Source organism: Gordionus sp. m RMFG-2023, chromosome 1 (genome assembly GCF_954871325.1).
Source record: "Gordionus sp. m RMFG-2023 chromosome 1, tfGorSpeb1-WG-v2, whole genome shotgun sequence".
NCBI lineage: Eukaryota > Metazoa > Nematomorpha > Gordioida > Chordodea > Parachordodidae > Gordionus > Gordionus sp. m RMFG-2023.
Window position 1 is genome coordinate 74424452 of NC_088775.1, and position 22208 is coordinate 74446659.

The window sequence follows — 22208 nt, forward strand, 5'->3', positions numbered from 1 at the left end:
AATGATATTCCAAATGTTCCAATTAGACAAGGTCATTAATTCTAAGTACTAATTGACGTATAATTTTTTGATTTATAATAAATATCATTACATTTACCTATTAAATAATCTTATACTACAAAAAAAATCTTGGGTTTTCTTTATATTATAACTGAATTATCTTATATTATATTGGAGTGCAATAAAAATTCAAAAAATATGTGAATATTTTTTTTTGTAATTTTGTAGATTTCATGATGTTTAGAAATGATATTTATTTTTATAGCCTTAATAAATGTATAGATAAAATACATATTATAAATAATTATAATCTTAAGATATATTTAATAAAAAGGATAAATCATTTTATTATCATTTTTTTATTATTATCAACTATTCTATGAATTAATAGCAACGTTGTTAAAGTTCTGGAAAAATTGCTGTACCAGTATCAAGATATATTTTTATAAAAGTATCACTATCTAGATACTATTTTCGAGGTATCTGTATCTATTTTTAAATACATTATGATATTTTTTATTTTACGTTATTTTATATTAAAAATGATAATATAAGTTAAATTCATTAAATATTATATTAGCTTACTTCATTATAAAAATAAACCAAACAAATTTGATTTTAGCAATGGATGATGAAAATATGGTTTAATTTTAATTATATTAATTTTAAAAAATTATATATATCATAATTTTTAAAATTATATATATCATAATTTTTTAGATGATCATTTAGTAGTGATTATGAAGAAACAGAAGAAATCATCAACGAAGCACCAAAGAGATCTTTGATTTTTCCTTGGCCCATTTATAAAACATTTTTTTTAAAACGATCTCAAAATAAAACCAACAAATTTCTGATAAAAAAATGTTGGACATTCCATAAGATGCCCAACTTTCAGTTAGAATTTCTCCATCATATAACATTATAAAAAATTGAAAGGTAACAAAATATCAATAAATATTTACACAATTCTAACATATAATTTTAAACTTCATCCTTATAATTATGGAGGTACCAATATTTATTACGGATCGGATCTGAACGATATTTCACCCATTTTAAAATATCGGTTATCGGCCAATATTATAAAATTTTCCGATCCGATATAAAATGGCGTCTTTAACAAAAATTAAATGTTATAAAATTTTTAAAAATAAAATCGAAATCCATTTTTATTTATTTTTTTTAATAATAATTAATTAATTAACATTCTGTCATATTGTTATTTTTTGCGCATTCTGTTTATAAGTGTGCGATAATCTCTTCAGAATCTGTTTTTAGTGAAGCTGGTGATATTGACAGTTACCATCGCCGCAGGCTGACCTCTGATAAATTTGAAATTTTGGTATTTGTAAAAAGAAATCTTCGATATATTAATGTTAAATATTATTTTAAATCAAGTGATTTAACAATAAAAATATTTTATATACTTTTAGAATTGCAATTATATTGAATATAAAATATAACTGATCATTATAATATATTTAAGTGACATAAGTTATGATACAGTTAAATTATAGATGTTATACTAATAAAAATTATATTAAAAATTAAAACCATTGGTATCTTTACATAATACAAAATGAGATATGATATCAGATCGGTAATCGGCCGATATCAATTTAATATAGGGAATATCGGATCGGCCTCCAAAAAGTGGTATCGGTACACCCCTACTTATAATCTTGATTGCATTTGATTTCAAAATGCAAAAGATTTACAGAAAAAATTTAATTAAACTGATTGTAAACACAGATAATCTCTAAAAAATATCAAATAATTTAATAGATATTTTCAACACTTCTTAGAAGATATTAATTTTGACACCCATTTTAAATGATTCTTTTAAAAATAAAACTTAAAGATTATCCTAATATTAAATTGTTATTCATAAAATAAATGTAGCACCATTCTTCCACTAATCCATGGAAAAATAACAAATTGTAAAAATATAAAAATAGTAGCTAATAATTTATATATAAAATATCTGAAAAAAAAAAAGAATTAATAAAATTCTTATGTAAATTTTTACCATTTTTAATTATATAAGCTATTTAGTAGTTTAGTAGAATATTTAGTATTAATAATAAAAAATGATTTATACTTTTTATTATATCAAAAATTATAATTATCTACAAAATGTATTTAATCCAAACATTTATATTTATTAGACTATAAAAGTAATATCACTATAAAACAGGGTAAAGCTTATAAAATACACAGAAATTATAATCATATATTTTCTAAATTTTTATTGCATTCCAATATTAAATAATTTCGTTATAAATAATAGTATATTTATAATCAATTAATCAAAAAACCTTCTAAACTATCCAACATTTAAGGATTCTGAACCTGATCAACCTGCAATAATGCCGATTTATACAAATTTTGATACTTCATTTGCAACTTTAATGAATGTTTATCATATTAAGATGTTTTTATTTTTTTTTAAAAGTGAATTAATAAAATTCAATTTGCATTAAAAAATATAATAATTTTCTATTTTTTTAATGCTCAAAGTGGTAAAAAAAAAAGTTTTACACAACTGAAGTTCAGAACTCGAGTAGCGACTTGAATTTAACGAAATATGAGTCGAGTTATTGTGACTGTGACTTGGAGTCTGAGTCGCAATAACTCGACTATTTAAAAACACTACCCCTTATCCTTTAAAATTAGTATAAATTAACAAAATATTTTTAATGATCTATTTTATATAATTAATATTCCTTTATTTTCACGTTAAGAAAAAATCATATAATTAAAAAACAGATTTTTCTGAGTTTTATAAACCTTGGAAGTGAGAATTTTTTCAACTTCCAGAGCGTAATTGAGTAATGGAGTGGGACGTAAATGACTTTTAGCGTATTCCTTCAAGATTACTACCCGTTGGTCAGGATTATTCAGCTTAATTCGTCGAAGTTTGCAAGAAAAAATTAAATATTACTTTGCATTATATTTAATTTATTGTGCCTGCCATTTATATGAAAAATATGAAAATTTATTTGTAGATAATCAAGAATTACCGGCAATTGATTGCAAAAAAGTTCGATTTTTTTAAATTTACCGATTTAACACGATGCCCTATGCCCATAATGAGTTTGCCTTCCTTGCGAGTAGAGTTAACAAATTCCATAGCTATCATCCTTTGGTCATAATAAGCTTGACTAAATTGTTTAGCTGCTGCGTCTAAGGCCCCGCCAAACCTATCGCCCTAATTTATAATGTTTTATATAAGATGCCTGCAGCCATATTAAAACTGATCAATTTTTTTTAAATTGGATGAGATATATTTCAAATTAAAACAGGTAACTCAAATAAAGAACAGTATTAAAGATTAGGAGATATAGGTTAGGGTCAGGCGCGTAACCAATGGGGGCGCGTAACCAATGGGAAGGGAAGGGGGAAATTCCCCCCCATCGCAAATTTGACTATTTTCATAAATATCATTTTAAGCTAATAAAAATTTTACCCCCACCCCCCAGAACCCCCCCCCCCACCAATCAAAATTTTACAAATATTTGAATATCAATTTTCCAACATATTATTCAAAAATATTAATAAAATGGAAAAATATTTAGTCAAAGAGATTGAAATCAAACGATAATTTATAAATAAGGCTGAGCATGAAAAAAAGTAATGTGTCATTAGCAGCGATATCATTATTGAATTCAATTGATCAATCAGAGTTTATCATTGCTGCTAGTTGCATCAATAAATTATTTTTAGCTCACTACTTTGTAGAAATTTACAAAAACCAAATTTAGATTTGGTTCAGGTTATTGATTTGGCGGAAAATATACATGAACAGGTAGATACAATAAGAATGAATGTAGATAAATATTTTCATAATATTTATCTAGACGTTGAATCGAAGGCTAAATTTTATGATATAATACTAATTAAACCTCGTCTAGCACCTAGGCCATTATTGAGATGAAGATAAATATTGGCTCAACTGAAGAATATTATAAAATATCCATTTTCATCCCATTCTTAGATACTTTTTTATCGCAAATAAAAGTACGGGTTTTAGATAAAAAACAAGTCTTTAGCAATCTTCAAGTTTTATTACCCAAAGATCCTTCTTCATTTTCAAATGCCACTATTGGTAAAATTAAATATTTAGAAAAATTTTATTCCTATGAGATTGATACTGAAATAAATTTAATCAGTGAATTCGAATTGTGGTACAAATATTTATACGTTTAGCTATTTTACCTGAGCATGCTATTGATGCGCTCAATCGGTGTAAAGAAACCTTGGCTCAATTTCCTAATATTTCGAAGTTGTTTTATATTCTTGCATGTTTGCCTATTACAACATGTACGAATGAAAGGACTTTTTCTAACTTGAGAAGGTTGAAAACATATTTACGAAGTACTGACTCTCGGCTAAATGGGTTAGCTCTGTTAAATATACACAGAGATTTGGTTCCAACGACAAACGAAATAATTAAAAATCTTGTATTTGATAAGAAGTTAAAAAAACTTGTTAATTTAATTATTTTCTAGTCAATATTTTAAACTACTATTAGTATTTTCAATAAAAAAAGTATATTCTACTTATATTGTATGAGAATTTAAGCTGAGGCTAGTTTTTAAAGCAAATTTTATAAAAAAAATGACATTACACTTTATTTCAACTTTACATTTAAAAAAACTTTATTAAATATAATATACCTAACTTGAAATAATAAAAAAGAGGCTTGTAATATCCTATCCATAAGCACGAATTAGTAAATAATAGTTAAAAATAGAAATATAATTATTATTAAATTATTCATAATTTAATAGAATGGCTAAATAAGACCCGGCCAAAGGCGCCATTTCCCCCCCTATAAGAAAATCCTGGATACGCCACTGGTTAGGGTTAATATATATTAAAATAGTTTTTAATAAAATTTAATCATTTTTATTAATGGCCTCTTGAGTTACAACTAAATCGTTAAAATTAGCCTATTACTATGGAGGTTTAAAAAATTTATTTCTATATCATTTATTGTGAAGCATTAAATAATCTCCTTTTAATATTGCACATCTGTATTAAATGCAAAAAGAAAGAAATAAGAAATGAGATAGGAAAATAAAAATTCAAAATGAGAGAAAATGTTATTCTTAAAACAAAAATGATAAATATCATTGGCACTATATTTGGGCAAAACCTAGTTTTTAACTTAAAACTATCACATCGACCTCGAGTTTTTAATATAGTTAACTTTAAAAGAGAGCCTGCAGATTTGGCCGAATTTTAGCTATTACTTAGATATAAACCAACCCGATATTAGCAAATATGTTTAAACTAAATTCATATCAAATTTTGCTAAAGATATGTAATGTAAAGAAATAATTTTAAAAAAGTTCTTATATCATTGATTTTAAAAAAAATCCAAAAATAATGGACATTTTATTTAATTTTGAAACAGAAATTGTAAATAAATATGGGCTAGTATTATATGATTTACCCAAGGTGGGAAGATAATTAATAGAATTATTGTGGATGAATATCACATATATAAAATACTCTTTCTAAATTCTAGAAAAACAAGAATGAATGGTGAAAAGAATAGAAGTGAGAAACTAGAAGAAAGAAATTAAAGCAGATTTGGATCATTTTGTATTTTTAAAATTTACGATAGTCAAAAGGCCAGAAGCTAAGCAAGAGACTAAATCCTTTCCGGCCCTAGCGCACACTATAGTATTGTGGGCTCCACTAACTGCTGGCCCATGGTCTGCGGTTAAAATTAAGCACATCTCTATGAAACGAGCCGCGTGATAAGGCAGTCTGTAAATTTAATATATTTTTATATCAAGCTTATTTTTCAATTTTTTCCAAGCAATACCTACAAAACTTGAGTTATTTTTATAAGTGTATAATTTGTTATGGAAATTTTACTTGAATTATAGTATTAAGAAGTGATAAAATCAGCAAATCCTTCATTTTCTACTTATGCATATATTTTTTTTAAACCTTCAATTGAAATGTATATCAAATAGTTCATAAACCTCCTTTGGAACCAGAGCAGGCTAATAACGTCTCCTATACCCAACCCTTGTTCAAATATGCGGGTTATAGGCATGCCTGCATATAGTAATTCCTGACCACGTTCATCACAAATTGAGGTCATAAAGGAAGCCGGTTTACGGATTAGTCCCAGCTCCTATTAGTTTTATAAGTATAAAAGCAAATGCAGAATTGGTTTAATATATATATTTAATTTTGACATTTCTAAATATTAGAAGTGTTAAATTTTTATACTAACATTTCAAAATGAACTAAACTAAGAAAAATTTGGGATGTTTGTTAAATCAGATAAAGAGTGAGGTAGTAATATATATATAAACACTTTAAAAAAATTACTATTTGGCCTTAAAAAATTTAACATAATTGCCCATTTGTAAAGTAATCATTCAGATAGGTACATATGCTATCTAAGTTCAGGTCTGGTAATCTTAGGTAGAATATGACTCTATTCAACCTTTCTTTATTAATTGAACCAATTATAAGTTAACAGCATCTAAATTTATTGTGAAATATTCTCAACATTCAAAAACTTAAATCCTTCATCACACGAATATGATCTATCCTTTATATAAAAAATGGTTCTGAAGCTAATAATTAAAATTATATAATTTTTTGACCAATCAATTCCAGAGTTGTTAAACGCTATTTTTAAAAGTAGCGCGCTACCGTAATAGCTGTTTGTCAAAAAAAGTAGCGCGCTACCGCTTTCGCTATTTGTCAAAAAAAGTAGCGCGCTATTAGCTACTTTTTATAAAAAAAAATTTAGAAACAAATGAAACAAATTTTTTTTATTTTTTTTTTCTTATAATGTAAATGTATAATAAATAATATATAAAAATCAACATTTATAAATATAAAAATATAGTTAGTTTAGATTATAAAAAAATAAGTAATATAAATAAATATTTATTTTAATTTGTTGCATTTTAATAATAATATCATTTCAATATTATCATCCCCAAGTCTAGAGCGACGATCAGAAAGTATAAGCTTTGCTTTACTAAATAATCTCTCGACACTAGCACTTGAGGGCAAGGGGGTATTAAATTTTATATATAAATTTTTAATATATGAAAAATTATCAAAAATATTCATTTCAATATTTTTTGATTGAAAAAAAATATCAATTGGATTTTCTATTAAATCATCTTTAATTTCAAAAAACAGATCTTCTTTTTAAAGTCCTAGGGTCTAACCAATGGCCTGTGATTCCCAAATAAGCTCTAAAATTATTTAATCAGATCAATTTATAAATATAAATAAGTTTTTACCTTCTGTTATGTGTCCAACTATCTGCTATGGTACATACATAAGATATATCTGATAACTCTACTATTAGAGCATCTTTCATCACTTTGAAGTTGTCGGCTATTTTATTCATAAGTGTCTGGCGACATAAACTGTTGTGCCAGGGGATAAAGTTTTAATCATCAGAGTAAATGATGGATTATCAACCAAAGACACTGGCTGAACTGTGTCAATAATAAAATCAACAATAACTTTATCAGCCAATTTTTGTGAAATATTGGCATGTTTATTATCCGTTAATTTTGTTTGGATAGTATTTGTCTTTTTGAATGAAGATTCTCCTCTACCAAAATTTTTTATATGTTTCTCTATTTCCTTATAGCAATTGGCGTGAACAGTCTAATAAAATAAATATTATTATAATGTAAAAATAACAATTTACCTTTAGGTGTTTCTTCAGGTTATAGCTACTCGATTGATTTGATGATATATTTTTTTTACATTTTAAGCACATGAATTTGAATCCAGATTTTGTTTTAATATTTATTTTAAAAAATTTTTCAAATTTAGGGAATGGAAAAACGTTATTAGAGCTATTAAGTACATTTTCTTCCATTGAATCTTCCATATCTGAATCACTTTCAAGGATTTGGATATCCATGGACGATGCCATTTTAGATTATTAACACAGATTGAAAATATAAATTAAAAATTGAAAACATATTTAAATTTCAAAATTAAATAATAAATTATAATTAATTATGATATTATATTTAAATTTTTATGTTTATACTTACATTCATTATATTTTTAAAAGTAGCGAAGTAGCGCGCTACTTAGCTACTTTTAAAAAAAGTAGCGCGCTAAAAAATTAAATAATTTTAAAAAAGTAGCGGCTATTAGCTATAGCTACCAAAAAAGATAGCGCGCTAAGTAGCGCGCTACTTTAACAACTCTGATCAATTCAATAATTAAAAACTCACGCAAGCCCAATCGTAATCCATTGGTACGGTTGGAGGAGCCGTCTCCTTCCTGATCTCTATCTTGCCTTCTTTGACGAGCGATTGGAAAGTTTCTCTTATAACCTCACCCAAGGTGTCGAAACTAGATGGTGTTATTGCGCCGCACTCTTTCAAGGCTCGATTCTTAGCAGTAGCCGTTTCCGCTTCAGCCTCGGCCATTGAGCCAGCATGACCAAATTGAACCTGCAAAATAGTTTTTAAATTATAGAGTAAATAATGATATTATTTACATTATTTTAGCCTAATTAAAGATACTTTTGAAATATTTTTATAAGTAGAACTATATGCATCTTGAAACTTTCAAAAGGCTCAGATATTGGATCAGGAACATTTAAGGGAATCGTTCAATCTTAAAAAATGGCGGCTTTTCAGTTATTGTTGTATCGATTGTTGTTTTAGGTTTTTTCCCCAACCCCACTTTCAATATCTAATCAAAATATGTGCAAATTATTTCTTACGTCGGAATTGAACTTATTAGCGCACGTTCCTATACACCATGCCACGAGAGGCTTTGTCAATTTCTTGTTCTTTAGGGCGTCGCAGATTCTGTATTCTTCCACCCCACCTACCTCCCCGAGAACGACCATCATCTTAACATCAGGATCCGCTTGAAACCTTATCAAGTGGTCCAAAAAAGTTGTGCCCGGGTATCTGTAAAAAGTATTGTGGAATAAATAGATCAACATTTAAATAAAAAGTTGGAGTCTTTCAGCAGAGAATTTAATATTTAAAAAATGAACACCATCAATTCGGATAAGGAAGCTTAAAAATAGTATTTTGAAATGTTTTTATACTCGATATATTTTTAAATTAAAATTTTTATGATTTTTTTTTTCTATAAACAAAATTCAATAATTTTTGCTGAGTCTGGTATCTGGTTAACTGGATGGTGGATAGAAACCTTTGCTTTTAAATATCTAAAAAAATGGCCTTCTTATTTTCCACCCCTTATGCGTGGAAATACGTCACAATACCTGACCATTGTTTCCCCAAAGTCATCTAAATTTTTGAGATTTAGAAGCTCAATCAAATAAAATTTAAATCTTACAAATTCCCATAACGTTAATTTTAAAATTTAATTCTGATTATTAAATAATATTTTATACCTATCCCCTCCTATGGCAACTCCTTCGTAGGCCCCATCCGAATTTCTTGAGAGAATATTATTAAGTTCGTTGGACATACCACCTGACCGACTAACGTAGGCCACAGATCCGGGCCTATATAATTTGGAAGCTAGAACGTTGTCAAGCATACCACCCGTGTTACCTGTAAATTGCGTTTTGATTGATAAAACAAATTAGGCGATTGAGTTATAATAAAAAATAATATTGAGCTGTATACTTTCAAGATTTTCTTCTGTTAAATTATATTTATAAGGAGAAGGAATACATTTTAGAATGATTCTATAGAGAGTAACTGGCACTCAATTATACATATCACTCAATTATACATATCAATCAATCAAAATGAATTGATGCTAAAAACATTTAAGATATCCAAACCCTTTTAGTATGGTACGGGTGAGAGATATAATTCGGGTTGGGCTCAGTGACTGATAACTGTTTATTATTTCAGAACCTTGAAAAAAATCGTATATAGATCAAGAAATTCTTATTCAATTCAGTTCCAAATCAGATTTTTTTTAAAGGTCAAACTTCAATATCAAAATCCAATTGATGTGATTTATAATAACATTATGTGTCTATAGGGATTATAATATATAATAAAAAACTTCTAGCAAATAACTATCAGTGTCTGATAAAATGAAATTTTAAAAAACCTATTTTGAAGCAAGCAGGCTTGATGGCGCCAACAGTAGCAGGTCCTATGAGGGTGACGGCCGATCTTTCCTTACTCTTGAGCTTCAAGGCATGGGCTATAAGAGATTTAGTCAAGTTTTCTGGTATCCCCTCAGCGATTATGGCTATGGTTCGAATCTAAGTAATGACACAGAAAAAAATAAATGTTAAATCAAATATTTTTTTAAATAGTACTTAATTTATATCTAAAAAATGTAAAAGTTTTTAGACAAGATCTAATTGATAAGAATTTGGGTGCAAGAATTCCAGAATATTCTTATTGATGAAGACAGACAGATAAAGTAGATAACATAATATTATGCTTTTAGTGATCTCAGCGCTATAAAAACAACTTAAGAACATAATAAATAAAGTTCGGTCAATTCCATGGTATGACCTAATATTTAAAAAAATTGTCAACCGGGTTAAGACGATTTTAAAAACCTAACAACACCGATTCGTTTCAAGCAGTCCAGATTTTATACTAAATATAATGATCAAACATATTATTGAACCTGGGGGTATTTCATGCATTCCAAGGTACTCTCATAAGCGGATCGGAGAGAAGCGAAGTTTATCAAGACATCTGTGTCAGGGTGCTTTTTCATGGCATCCTCCATTTTCGCATAAACTAAAAAAAGCAAAAGGGAGAAATAAGGTATGAAAAGTCAAGAAAATTACGTTTTTAATAGACAAGGTACTATTATAACCAAATTATGACGCAAGTTAAAAATATATATTACACTAAAACAAATCTTATACAACAAAATATAATATATGGTAGTAAATAGATATTTTTCCCCAAACCCGGAATCAAAATTTCTTTGTGGCCCCAATAAAATTTAGCACTGTGATCGCCAGTGAAAGGGTATACCATGGCTGAGACGGAAGGATTAATTCTAGAACAGGAGTAATCGAAATCAAGCATGCTTTGAACGGCCCTCAGCTGGAGACCCCATATTATAGAACGAGTATTTTTCCTGAAAATTATAATTATTTTTAAAAGTTCGTATATTAGATGATATTTGAAAAGGATAGTTTATATTTCTCCTTTTTTCAGAGCTATGTGATTCTAATCTCAATTTTGTTATATAATTTTTGTTTTTAATTCTAGCCTTTTTTAGTCGCATAGAAAGGTATGTTTGAAAAAGACCCGGTATGACCAAAAAAGCTAAATATTACCTTCCCTCACCTAACTCAACCTTTTTTATGACATACTCTAAAAAGTCTCATATTTTTACCTAGCATAATTGGATATATATAATTAAAATATCAATTCGATACATATATTTTAATATTCTTTTAAACGCTAGCATCTATTATAATGTAAAAATTAAAAGATTAATTATTAAAAATGAGAGACTAACGTGAACAAAAGGTAGTCCTCTTTTGCCTGTATTATGTGGACATGATTAGGCATCACAGATGATGACTGTTTTTCTTTCTTTTTGCTAGCGCAATCTCCAGCAACACTGACGTTGGATATGTTTTCTTTACCTAACGAACCTGGGCATGTATTACTAATACCCAGTTCGGGACCATTTTTCTATATTAAAACAAATATTAAAGAAAATTAATGTGGCATGTATATTATGCTCATAAAAGGTAAAAAAAAAAATTTAAAAAAGGACGACAAGTACAAAATGGTGGGGGGGGGGTAAAAAGGTTAAAAGAAATGTCAAATCAATCACTTTTCGGCCGACCCCTTTCGATTTCGATGAAAAATCGTAGGCTGGTTATATATGTTCCCATTAGATTATAAACAAAATTTTAGCGGATTGGCAACTATATTAGTGAAGATATTCGGGGTTAAATGTCTAAAAAACGTCTTTTTTTGCTTTTTACTGATGTTAAATAATTAGTTTTTAATTTTAAACTAAATATGATCAAATATTGAATATAATATCAATAGCTAAGTTAATAATTGATGATTATGGCGAAAACATCAAAATTAATTTTTGATAAAATATGGGTCATCTTATGGTCAGTTGAAAACTTGAAATTAATATTTCGAAATGTATATGATCTCCGATTTTTAATTTTTTTAAGAAATATTATCCGTTTACTATTTCTTTAATAATTTCTTCAACAATTAGCATGGCTGGATATTTATTTTAAAAAATATTGCGATTTTTATACTTTTAAAAAAATAGATGGCGCTATATATAATAGTTTTAATATGTTAAAATTCATTTTTTTTATTGATTAAAAATATTTTAATGTATATATATCATACTAAATCGATTACAATGTCCATTATATATATTTATTTGTAATTCAGATCATAAATTTTTAAAATCTTCACAAATTTAGCCTAATTAAGATAGTTTATAAATTAATTAAATCTTACTTCATCTAAAGGAATACAAAGCCTGGCTAGCTTGTGAGATTTCTTCAGGAGATAATATATATGTTTGACTGGTGGGAGTAGAAGGATTGACCAGCGAGAGAATATGAGATTTAGGCAACACAAAAATATCTTTCAGAGGAAATTTAAATGAGGCTGAAGGTCTACAAGGCTGTAAAAATCGGATTTTTACTTCTTCATTTATATCATTTTTATCGATTATATATCCTAACTACCATTTATCATCATATAAACATGTTATATATCCATTAATAGTTTAAAAATTAATTTTCTCATTTAAAAACGAAACTTGTTTTATATTATATTTTTTGGAATTAGAATATATTTTGGTTTTTAGTCTATTTTGATCAATGGGAATAACCCCGTGAATTTTTTGGGTCCCATGTATAAGCAGTGCATTAAATCTTTTACGAAGGGCTAATTCCTCTTCGATATATTCTTGATTGGATACATATTCAAATTGAATTCCATTAATATTTTCTTTAGCATAATTATATAATTCTAATGGGGTTAGGATTTGATTTTTATTTGGCCTTTGAAGACTAGCTCAGTTCCTCCGATACCGTCACATGCATTTTTGCCGTGAGCAGTGGCAAAGAAATGCCATTCGGCAGGAATATTAAAATCGTATTTATAAAGGCATATGTTCAGAAAAATTTTGCGATTCTTGTATTGACGCGGCTTCATCTGAAAAATTTTTTTTTTTCTGGTTTAGAATTAAATTTGGATAAAATAACAAAATTTATATTTTTAATTATTCTCCAGATTTATATGCTACAAATGGATGTATAGTGGTCTGCACGTTATACCAATGAAATCCCTGAACTTCATCTTGTAAAATGAAGGAATAATTCTCAGAACAATCTAGAATTGTTAAAAATTCCCCATCTTTTAAATTTTTCTACATTTGTCATTAATTTCACATTCTGATGAATGGCGCAGACACAAACAATGTGTGTGCCACTAGCTCCAACTAAAATACAGTTTTTTGGTCTAAGTTCGGCAAATTTAGAGAATCCAATTGATATATTTGGGTATTCTTCCTTAAACATCTTGAATATTTATTTAAGCTTATTTAATATAAGTCTTTGGACTGATTCTTTCTCACTTTTAACAGATACACAATCTTTTATTCCAGGCATGAGTCGGCTTATTTCATCAGAACTATAATTTTGTTTATTTTTATTGCTTAAAATTTTTTCAAAATCTTCGAAATTTTCTTTATCTCTGGTTATTTTAATAATTGAAGATAATGACAATTTCATAACATTCTTGATCTTGATGGGTATGACTTAGTCTGGGGGGGGGGGTGGAGGGTTGGGGGTAGGCCTGGTAATTAATGTGATTTTCAATTTTTCCCTTAATAATTTTCCTGCATTCCTTTAATCTTGCTTTTTTGTTCGTGTGCTAGTCTGATTTTTTAATTATTTTTAATTTACATTGAAATATTAAAAAAATTATTAAAATTTTTTATCCTGGGAATATCTCTGGGGAATAAGGTTTACAAAGTTATATAATAGAATTTTATGATATATTATACATTAAAATAAATATTTTTAATCAATAAGAAAAATGAATTTTAACATATTATAATTATTATATATAGCGCCATCTTTTTTTAAAGTATAAAAATCGCAATATTTTTTTAAATAAATATCCAGCCATGCTAATTGTTGAAGAAATTATTAAAAAAATAGTAAACGGATAATATTTCTTAAAAAAATTAAAAATCATAGATCATATACATTTCTAAATATTAATTTCAAGTTTTCAACTGACCATAAGATGACCCATATTTTATCAAAAATTAATTTTGATGTTTTAGCCATAATTATCAATTATTAACTTAGCTATTGATATTAGATTCAATATTTGATCATATTTAGTTTTAAATTAAAAACTAATTATTTGATATTAGTAAAAAAACAAAAAAGACGTTTTTTGGACCTTTAACCCCGATTATCTCCGCTAATATAGTTGCTAATGCGCTAAAATTTTGTTTTTAATCTAATGGGAACATATATAACCAGTCTACAACTTTTTATAGAAATTTAAAGGGGTAGGCCGAAAATCTTGATTTTTTTGCTCATTTGACATGGAATAACCCACAAGCGAATAATAAATTTTAAGAGATTAAAGTAAATGAAACAACCATTCCACTGGAAAGCAAGAAATTAGCCGTCGTTTCAGAGGGTAAGGGTTCAGGTGCGATATCTGTTACGCCAAGGGCCATTCCAACTATAGCTGTCATGTGGGTCTCAGGACCGTATACGTATATGGGAACTCCTTTCAAAGTTTTGCCTTTTGCATAGTATAATAAATTATTATAATTTACATATCGATTAGCATTAAATATGGAGTATTTTTATTTAAAAAATTACGTTGCATACAGGGTTTTTTTATATAAATTATTAAAAAATTTTAAAGCCATAAAAAGCATAGCTATTCTATCATTTCAAAAATAAAGTATATGAAAATTTTAAAATGTAATATATATTGAAAGATAGAAAACAACAACACATTAAATTAATATATAAATAAAAAGGCGTATTGTCATGTCACCACCTAATAATATGAATATTACCATTTCTATTTCTAAAAATTTGGAGTGACTATTGCATGATTATCACATAAAAATCAAGATGCATTACCCAAATTTTTCATGATCCGTAATCCCTCTTGATAATTAGGCCCAGCTCTCCTGACATAAATCTTAGCACTGACTTTACACAGGTCGGAATGGAATTCGGTCAAGGCTCTTACTATGCCTTTGAAGGTGGAGGCCACATTAGTGAAATTTGCTATACCTCCTCCTATAATGAGCACTTTGCCACCTGTTATATTTTGATTTTTATAATAGAATAAGCTTTGTTACATTATTCAATTATGGTGGTGTACAGGTGAGCTTATTTTGATGAATTAAACAAAAGACAAGCATTAAAGAAATCAATTCTACTGAAGCATTTAAGGCAAATTATTTTCCTTTAACCAAAAAATAACCCAACCTTAAAAGAGTATTTTGTGGTGAAATAGAATGATTAAAAGCAACATTTGAAAAACCTTCTCTCGGATTTCTAGTCATGAGAGATAAAACGGTTTTGGCGTACTCATAGGTTTGGGACTCGCTAGGAGCCCCAGAATATTCTCCATAATTGGCTAGATCGTCGGCCCCACCCAGGTCACAAATCGTATCGCTTGCCATATTAAAATAATATTTAAAATGCTATTACATTCTTCGGTAAGAGTTAAGATATGATATAAAACAAAATAATGAGCGAGAATTATAATAGTCTTTACAGGATAATGAATCGCACTTAATTAGCTCTAGGACTGTAAAAAACGAGTTTTTTCTCAAACTTAAAAGCAAAAATAATAAATATGCACATATATCCTTTTAAAGAAAAACAAGCTAATTTATAAAATTGTATTTAAATTAGGTAAAAATAATCATAGAATGTTTCTACCAAATTAAACTGGAAATAAATTAACCAAGACTCCTGGACAATATTATTAATTTGGTTAGGAATGACATATTCTTATAAATCAAATTTAATATTAAAATCAATGATTTAAGCACGAAAAAAGTCATAATAGGTAATAAAATATATATAATAAAAAAATATAGAAAAAAGATTAAAAATAAAATTCTGCTTACCTGTATATGACTGATGCCCCTCCACCTGCCACCATAGTCCAAATCCTGCCGTTAGGATTCAAAATAGTCAATTTCAGAGAGGCCCCACTTTTAGCATCAAGGTCCCTGATGTATTCTTCCTAATTATAGCAACAATATATTCGAATATTATTTGAAATCTTTTTCCAGAATCTCCACATTGTTTTTAGATTTTGTGTGATAATCGAAACAAATAACCACCGTTCAAAATTAAAGAAGAAAAATAGGAAAAGTGAATACACAAATAGCATCGTTAGATTCTTATTATAGAATTCTAACTCTAAATTTGATCAAAATTGTTAAAATACACCACTTTAATTTAAACAAATTACAAAAATTATTCTTTTTATATAATAAAATAAGGCGTTTCTTGTGAAGTTGACAAAAGATCGTTTTTTTGTAAAATTGATGGTGGAGTTATATAAAACTCTATGCCAATCAGAGACAACCTATTTTTATAAAAACGAACAAAAAAAAGAATTATGAAAAATGGAGCTAGCTATAAAATAAGATCGATTTAAAATAATATAAGTATAAAATTAATTACTTCGGGATAAGCCCTACGACCAAAAGGCGGGGGATAGGTCATTTCACCCCATTTCGCTTTGCAAAGGTACTCGGCGCATGTGTCAATTTTGGCTGCCACATCCAGAGCGCATATGGAATTATCCTCGCTTTTCATCACTTAAATGCGGTATGAAAATAGTGTTTATAATAAATGATTATATATTTTGATTTTCTAAAATGGGGTATATATTTTTAGTCACAATTAGGAGGTGGGTCACAAAATAAAGGCAGTTTTTTTGATTGAACTCTATATTTGTTGGATAGTCAAATCGAATCAACTATATTTAGTTGCTTTCCAGTAGGCCTATCCAATAGTGAACTGAATAATTATTCGTTTAAACATATTGAATAATTTATCATTGGAATAAAATCCGAATAGTATTTATTATTTATAAGAATCAATATGAATAGTAAATTATTTAAGTTGCAAATCAAACAAATAATGCATATTTGATTTGTATTTGAATAAAGTCCTATGGATATTTCAAAACCGTTTGACTCAATATAAGAATTTATTTTTATAATAAAAATAATTTTAAAATGCTTTTATAGTGCAACCTTTAGCTGTATATAATTCTAATATTTTCTGGTTAAATTGTTTTTCAACTCTTATGCAATATCAAATAGAGTAAAATGATCAAAATTTATATTTTTATACCCTTTATACTAAACTGTGATCAAAATAAATATTAAGAAACTTTCATTTTCCAAACGTGCAAAAATATGTAAATATTTGCATGAGAATATGATTAACAGAGTTGGGCAGTACTGCGAATACTTATATCTAAGATACAAAATCCTTTTGTATCTTGTACTCAGTATCTTATTGACATTTTTAATAAGATACTAGTATCTGTATCTAAGATTCTTTACTTTGAAAAGAATCTTGTATCTTTTTCATTTTCTTTAAAAAGATACAGATACAGATTCTTTTTAATATTCATATTTAACCCTTTAGGTTCCCTCATAAAATTAATATGTTGCAACACGATATTTAGTAATTTTTTTATTGATTCTAGTATAATATAATATAAAACACACAAAAAAAGTTTTTTAAATTCAAAATGGCGGCTCTCCCTGGTGGTTTCAAATTCATATCATTGACACCTTATGGAAACTTTCGAAACAGTTTCTATTTTTATTTAGACATAGTGGTACGTTGCATGATTTGCACGACCACCTTGTTCTTCTGGGATTTAACTTTGTACTACAGAAGGTACACCTTCGTGAGGTTCCTGCCTGAGGTTGATGAGCTGAGTTTTTTAGTCTAATTTCTGGAAGGATATAAGCTTTATTATTTTTTCTTTGCATTGATATATAATTATTATCATTATGAATATTATCATCCCTATTAACATTTTTACAGTATACCAATTCGCTAGCAATTATTTGTCTTCGGAATTCTTTCGATGAGAGTTTATTATCTGTAAGAATATTGTATATTATGAATGAATTGATAATCGCCGCATCTATCAGCCAAAAAAATATTGGTAGTCACCATTTTCGCCACTTTCGCGAAATTTCATATAAAGACTTGAAATGGTCAACAGACCCCATATATTTATTATACATCTTTATCATTATTGGACATTTTACGTCAAATACTTCCCCTTTTTTATTTTTTCTCTTCACAGTATCCACTGATCTCGGATCAATATAATTGGGCATTATAAATAAGTCACGATTATCTCGCCATTTAATTATACTTATATTATTTTTGTCACTTCTCCAGTCAAACTCACCTCTTTTTAATTTTGTTTCCATATTCTTTATGGGCAAGTATCTCCTATTTTTGTTTAGTGTTCCGGTAGCATATATACCTTTCTTTTTTAAATCGATCAATTTCAATTTGATAAGGTGTATCCGATTCATAATCATCACTATCAATTTGGTAACGTGTATCCGATTCATAATCATCTTCGGAATCAGTGGATGAGTTGTCTAACGAAGAACCTTCAGATGGAATGTCCAGATAATCATCCATATATATAACAAGCTAAAATTATTGCGAAATGAGTTGGCAAAATTTATCAATTATTTAAAAAAATAAATATTAAAAATATTGTTGTTAAGTGGCAGTGGTTAGTTTAATATACCACATTAAAGAGATCAAAATAATATATAAATATTATTTATTTGAGCAAAAATAAATATTAGAAAGATAGATAAAATAGTGAGGAATATATACATTTAAAAATATTTGATAAATATACTTACTTATAATTAAAATTGGAATTTTAAGAAAAATCATCGTAAAAAACGTATTTTGAAATAAAGGCGCGAAAAAAAAATTAAAAAATAACTCCTCCACAAACATATGAAAAAGAATATCTTTTAATATATATTCGTGGTGGTTTCATTTTATATGATTAACTCCTTTAGAAGATATAAAGGTTAAAAGGTGGTTTTATATTTGCACTACCGCGACCGAAAGGGTTAAAACATTTACATATCACACAATCTAACTTTATTTTCTTCGTGAAATCTTGTATTATTTTCTTTATTTTTTCCTGCTATATTTTAAATATATTGATAACCAAAATTAGTTGGAAATTTTACAGATCACAAAGATAGAAAGATTAAAAATAACAACACCAAAACTAAATAAGTAAAGGTTATATTTTATATGAAATATTTTTTAATCTGTTGAATGTTTAACATTTATAGTAGTGAAGATGAAATTATGGAGATAGGTTCTCCTGAATCAAATCCGAATCTTAAAATTCTAGATGGAAAATTTTATAAATTAATTCATGTGAAAAAGGACAAGGTACAAGCCGAATGTCAAAATTGCACAAGTAAAAAAGTTATTAAAGGTTGAAAAAACTCCTCTACAAACTTTGTTAAACATATTCAAGTATATTATACATTTTTATTTTATAATTATTAACATAATAATACCTATACTCCCTCTTAGATAATTGTTATTAAAATTTTTATAGAAGATGGTTGATTATCAAATTAAAATCATTTTGTATATATAATGAGGTGTACCGATACCACTTTTTGGAGGTCGAGATCCGAAATTCAATTGATATCGGCCGTACCGATCCGATATCATATCTAATTTTGTATTCTGTAAAGATACCAATGGTTTTAATTTTTAATATACTTTTTATTAGTATAACATTTATAATTTAACTATACCATAATGTCATTTAAATATATTATAATGATCAGTTATAGTTTATATTCAATTCAATTGCAATTCTAAAAGTATATAAAATATTTTTATTGTTAAATCACTTTTATATAACAAGTAATAACATTAATCTATATACATATTAATTAATAAACAATTATAATATGAAATTTGAAATAAATATTTAAAATAATATTTAACATAAATATAACGAAGATTTCTTTTTAAAAATACCAATATTTCCAATTTATCAGAGGTCAGCTTGCGACGATAGTAACTGTCAATATCACCAGCTTCACTAAAAACAGATTCTGAAGAGATTATCGCACACTTACAGAATGCGCAAAAAAATAACAATATGGTAGAATGTTTATTAATTAAATATTATTATTAAAAAAATATACATAAAAATGGATTTCGATTATATTTATAAAAATAAATGATTTTAGATATAACTATTTTTTTAAATTTTATAACATTTTATTTTTGTTAAAGAAGCCATTTTTATATTGGATCAAATTTTATAATATTGACCGATAATTGATATTTTAAAATGGGTGAAATATCGGTTTGATAAAAAATATCGGCACATCCTTAATATATTTTATATTTAATTATTTTAGCATCTTATTAGAGTAAATATTTAAGCTACAATTGATATATAATATTAGATAATTTTAAAAGGCTCTTAATAAAATAATTATAATAAGGTAGAATTTAACTTTATTAGTTACTTTTATTTATTTATGATATAAGTAAAATTATATTACAGTATTTATCTACAAAATTTAATCAATTTAAAATGCATTAAAGAAAATTGTTATATATTTAATAATTAAATAATATAATGTTGTACATTATTTTTATATTTTTTATATATAATTAATGATTTTGCAAGAAATATATTAAAAAAATTTGAAAAGAGATTTAAATGATATTTATATATATATGATATAAATGCAAGATTTAATAAGTCATACTATAAAATAAAACTAATTTAAAAAATACATATATATCACAAACAAGTAATGATAAATACTTATTAAATATAATGAATAAAATAAAACTAGTATGATTTTTTTTAGAGATTCCATTTAGCCATATACTCCGAATATAAGCTATATTTAAAACAACACAAAAAATAACCTGCAAATTCTAATAAATCATTTGATTTAATTTTTTTTCTTATTTGAACATTCAACTCCCATTAAATATACTATACTCTCCCTTCCCTGTTTAAGCTATTAATGGACAAAAATTAATATTAAAATCCCTGGTTATTATAATTAATTCATCAATAAATATTTTATTAATTATTGCAAATAATCATTATTATATGTGTAATACTATTTTCTTCACATATAAATAATAAAAATTGTATTTTATAAACTATTCTAATTTAATTGGTAATGATAATTTAAAAGTATCTTGTATTTAAGATACTCTAATTTAGTAAAAGATACAAGTATCTTTTATCTTGTATCTTTTTGATATTTTGAACAAGGTACTAGTATCTGTATCTAAGATTCATTTTTTTATAAAGAATCTGTATCTGTATCTAGATTCTTTTTCAGGAGGACCTGCCAACTCTGTTAACATCTATATTAATATACAGTGGGTCTTCTACAATATCCAGTTCAAAATATAGCTTAAAATTTTTATCATCTAATTCATTAGTTAGTTTTCAATGGTATATTAATTATAATAACAGTATGCAATAAAATAAGATATGTGATAATAATTTAAAAATTGTGTACCCAACGGGTTGATTTCAAGATAAGTAAAATAGAGATCAGAGTAAAATTTGAACAACGTCTCCAAAAATAGAGCCAACGTCCTGCAAAATCAAATAATATAAAATTTTATTCGGTCAAAAATCGTTTTTTGCATCTTTCTTTATATCCTTTTGGCCTCTTTTCTTTTTAAAATTCATTAACTAGCTTCCTTGCCCATTCATCCTACGCCTACATTACGTTTAGCTATGCCCCATTCCTGCATTAAATCAATTACTTCTAATTTCCTCACATATTAAACTTTTTTTACTATTCCTTCCTTTCCATACATTTCATGTTACTTAACTACATACAAGCAATCTTGCATATTAGATATTTTAAAAGATAAAATTTGAGAATCAAAGAGCAAATTAAATATCACAAATTTACGGTCTTTTTTTAGGGCTAATATCCTGGAGTAACTTTTTTTCGATCTCAGATGCGGTAGGAAAGGTTTCGATTGGAATATCCATTTTTAACGCCTTTAAAAAAATAAAAATTACATTATTTGAATGATTCATGATTTTGGTTTAAAATAAAACGGTGTTTTTATTAGAGCCTTATTAAAATACGCTCAAAGCTAGGAGTGT

The 22208-nt window shown here is 26.8% G+C and overlaps 1 protein-coding gene across 2 annotated transcripts in view; it reads right to left on the reverse strand.

Annotated features, from left to right (window-relative positions):
* LOC135931611 (ATP-citrate synthase-like) overlaps positions 1–22208 on the reverse strand; it is a 36079-nt gene that overhangs the window by 8240 nt on the left and 5631 nt on the right. Inside the window, exons 6-23 of one of the 2 annotated variants that reach the window (XM_065468849.1) lie at positions 22009–22100; positions 21604–21683; positions 16685–16821; positions 16120–16238; positions 15525–15658; positions 15116–15298; positions 14617–14765; positions 11464–11642; positions 10904–11076; positions 10612–10727; positions 10078–10234; positions 9401–9563; positions 8753–8945; positions 8256–8477; positions 6006–6160; positions 5634–5784; positions 3068–3214; positions 2794–2907 (exon numbers count right to left, since the gene is read on the reverse strand). In XM_065468849.1, coding sequence (XP_065324921.1) covers positions 2794–2907; positions 3068–3214; positions 5634–5784; positions 6006–6160; positions 8256–8477; positions 8753–8945; positions 9401–9563; positions 10078–10234; positions 10612–10727; positions 10904–11076; positions 11464–11642; positions 14617–14765; positions 15116–15298; positions 15525–15658; positions 16120–16238; positions 16685–16821; positions 21604–21683; positions 22009–22100 — 2664 coding nt within the window. The remainder of the gene's footprint in view (positions 1–2793; positions 2908–3067; positions 3215–5633; positions 5785–6005; positions 6161–8255; positions 8478–8752; positions 8946–9400; positions 9564–10077; positions 10235–10611; positions 10728–10903; positions 11077–11463; positions 11643–14616; positions 14766–15115; positions 15299–15524; positions 15659–16119; positions 16239–16684; positions 16822–21603; positions 21684–22008; positions 22101–22208) is intronic. The other variant, XM_065468856.1, reaches the window with a different exon arrangement.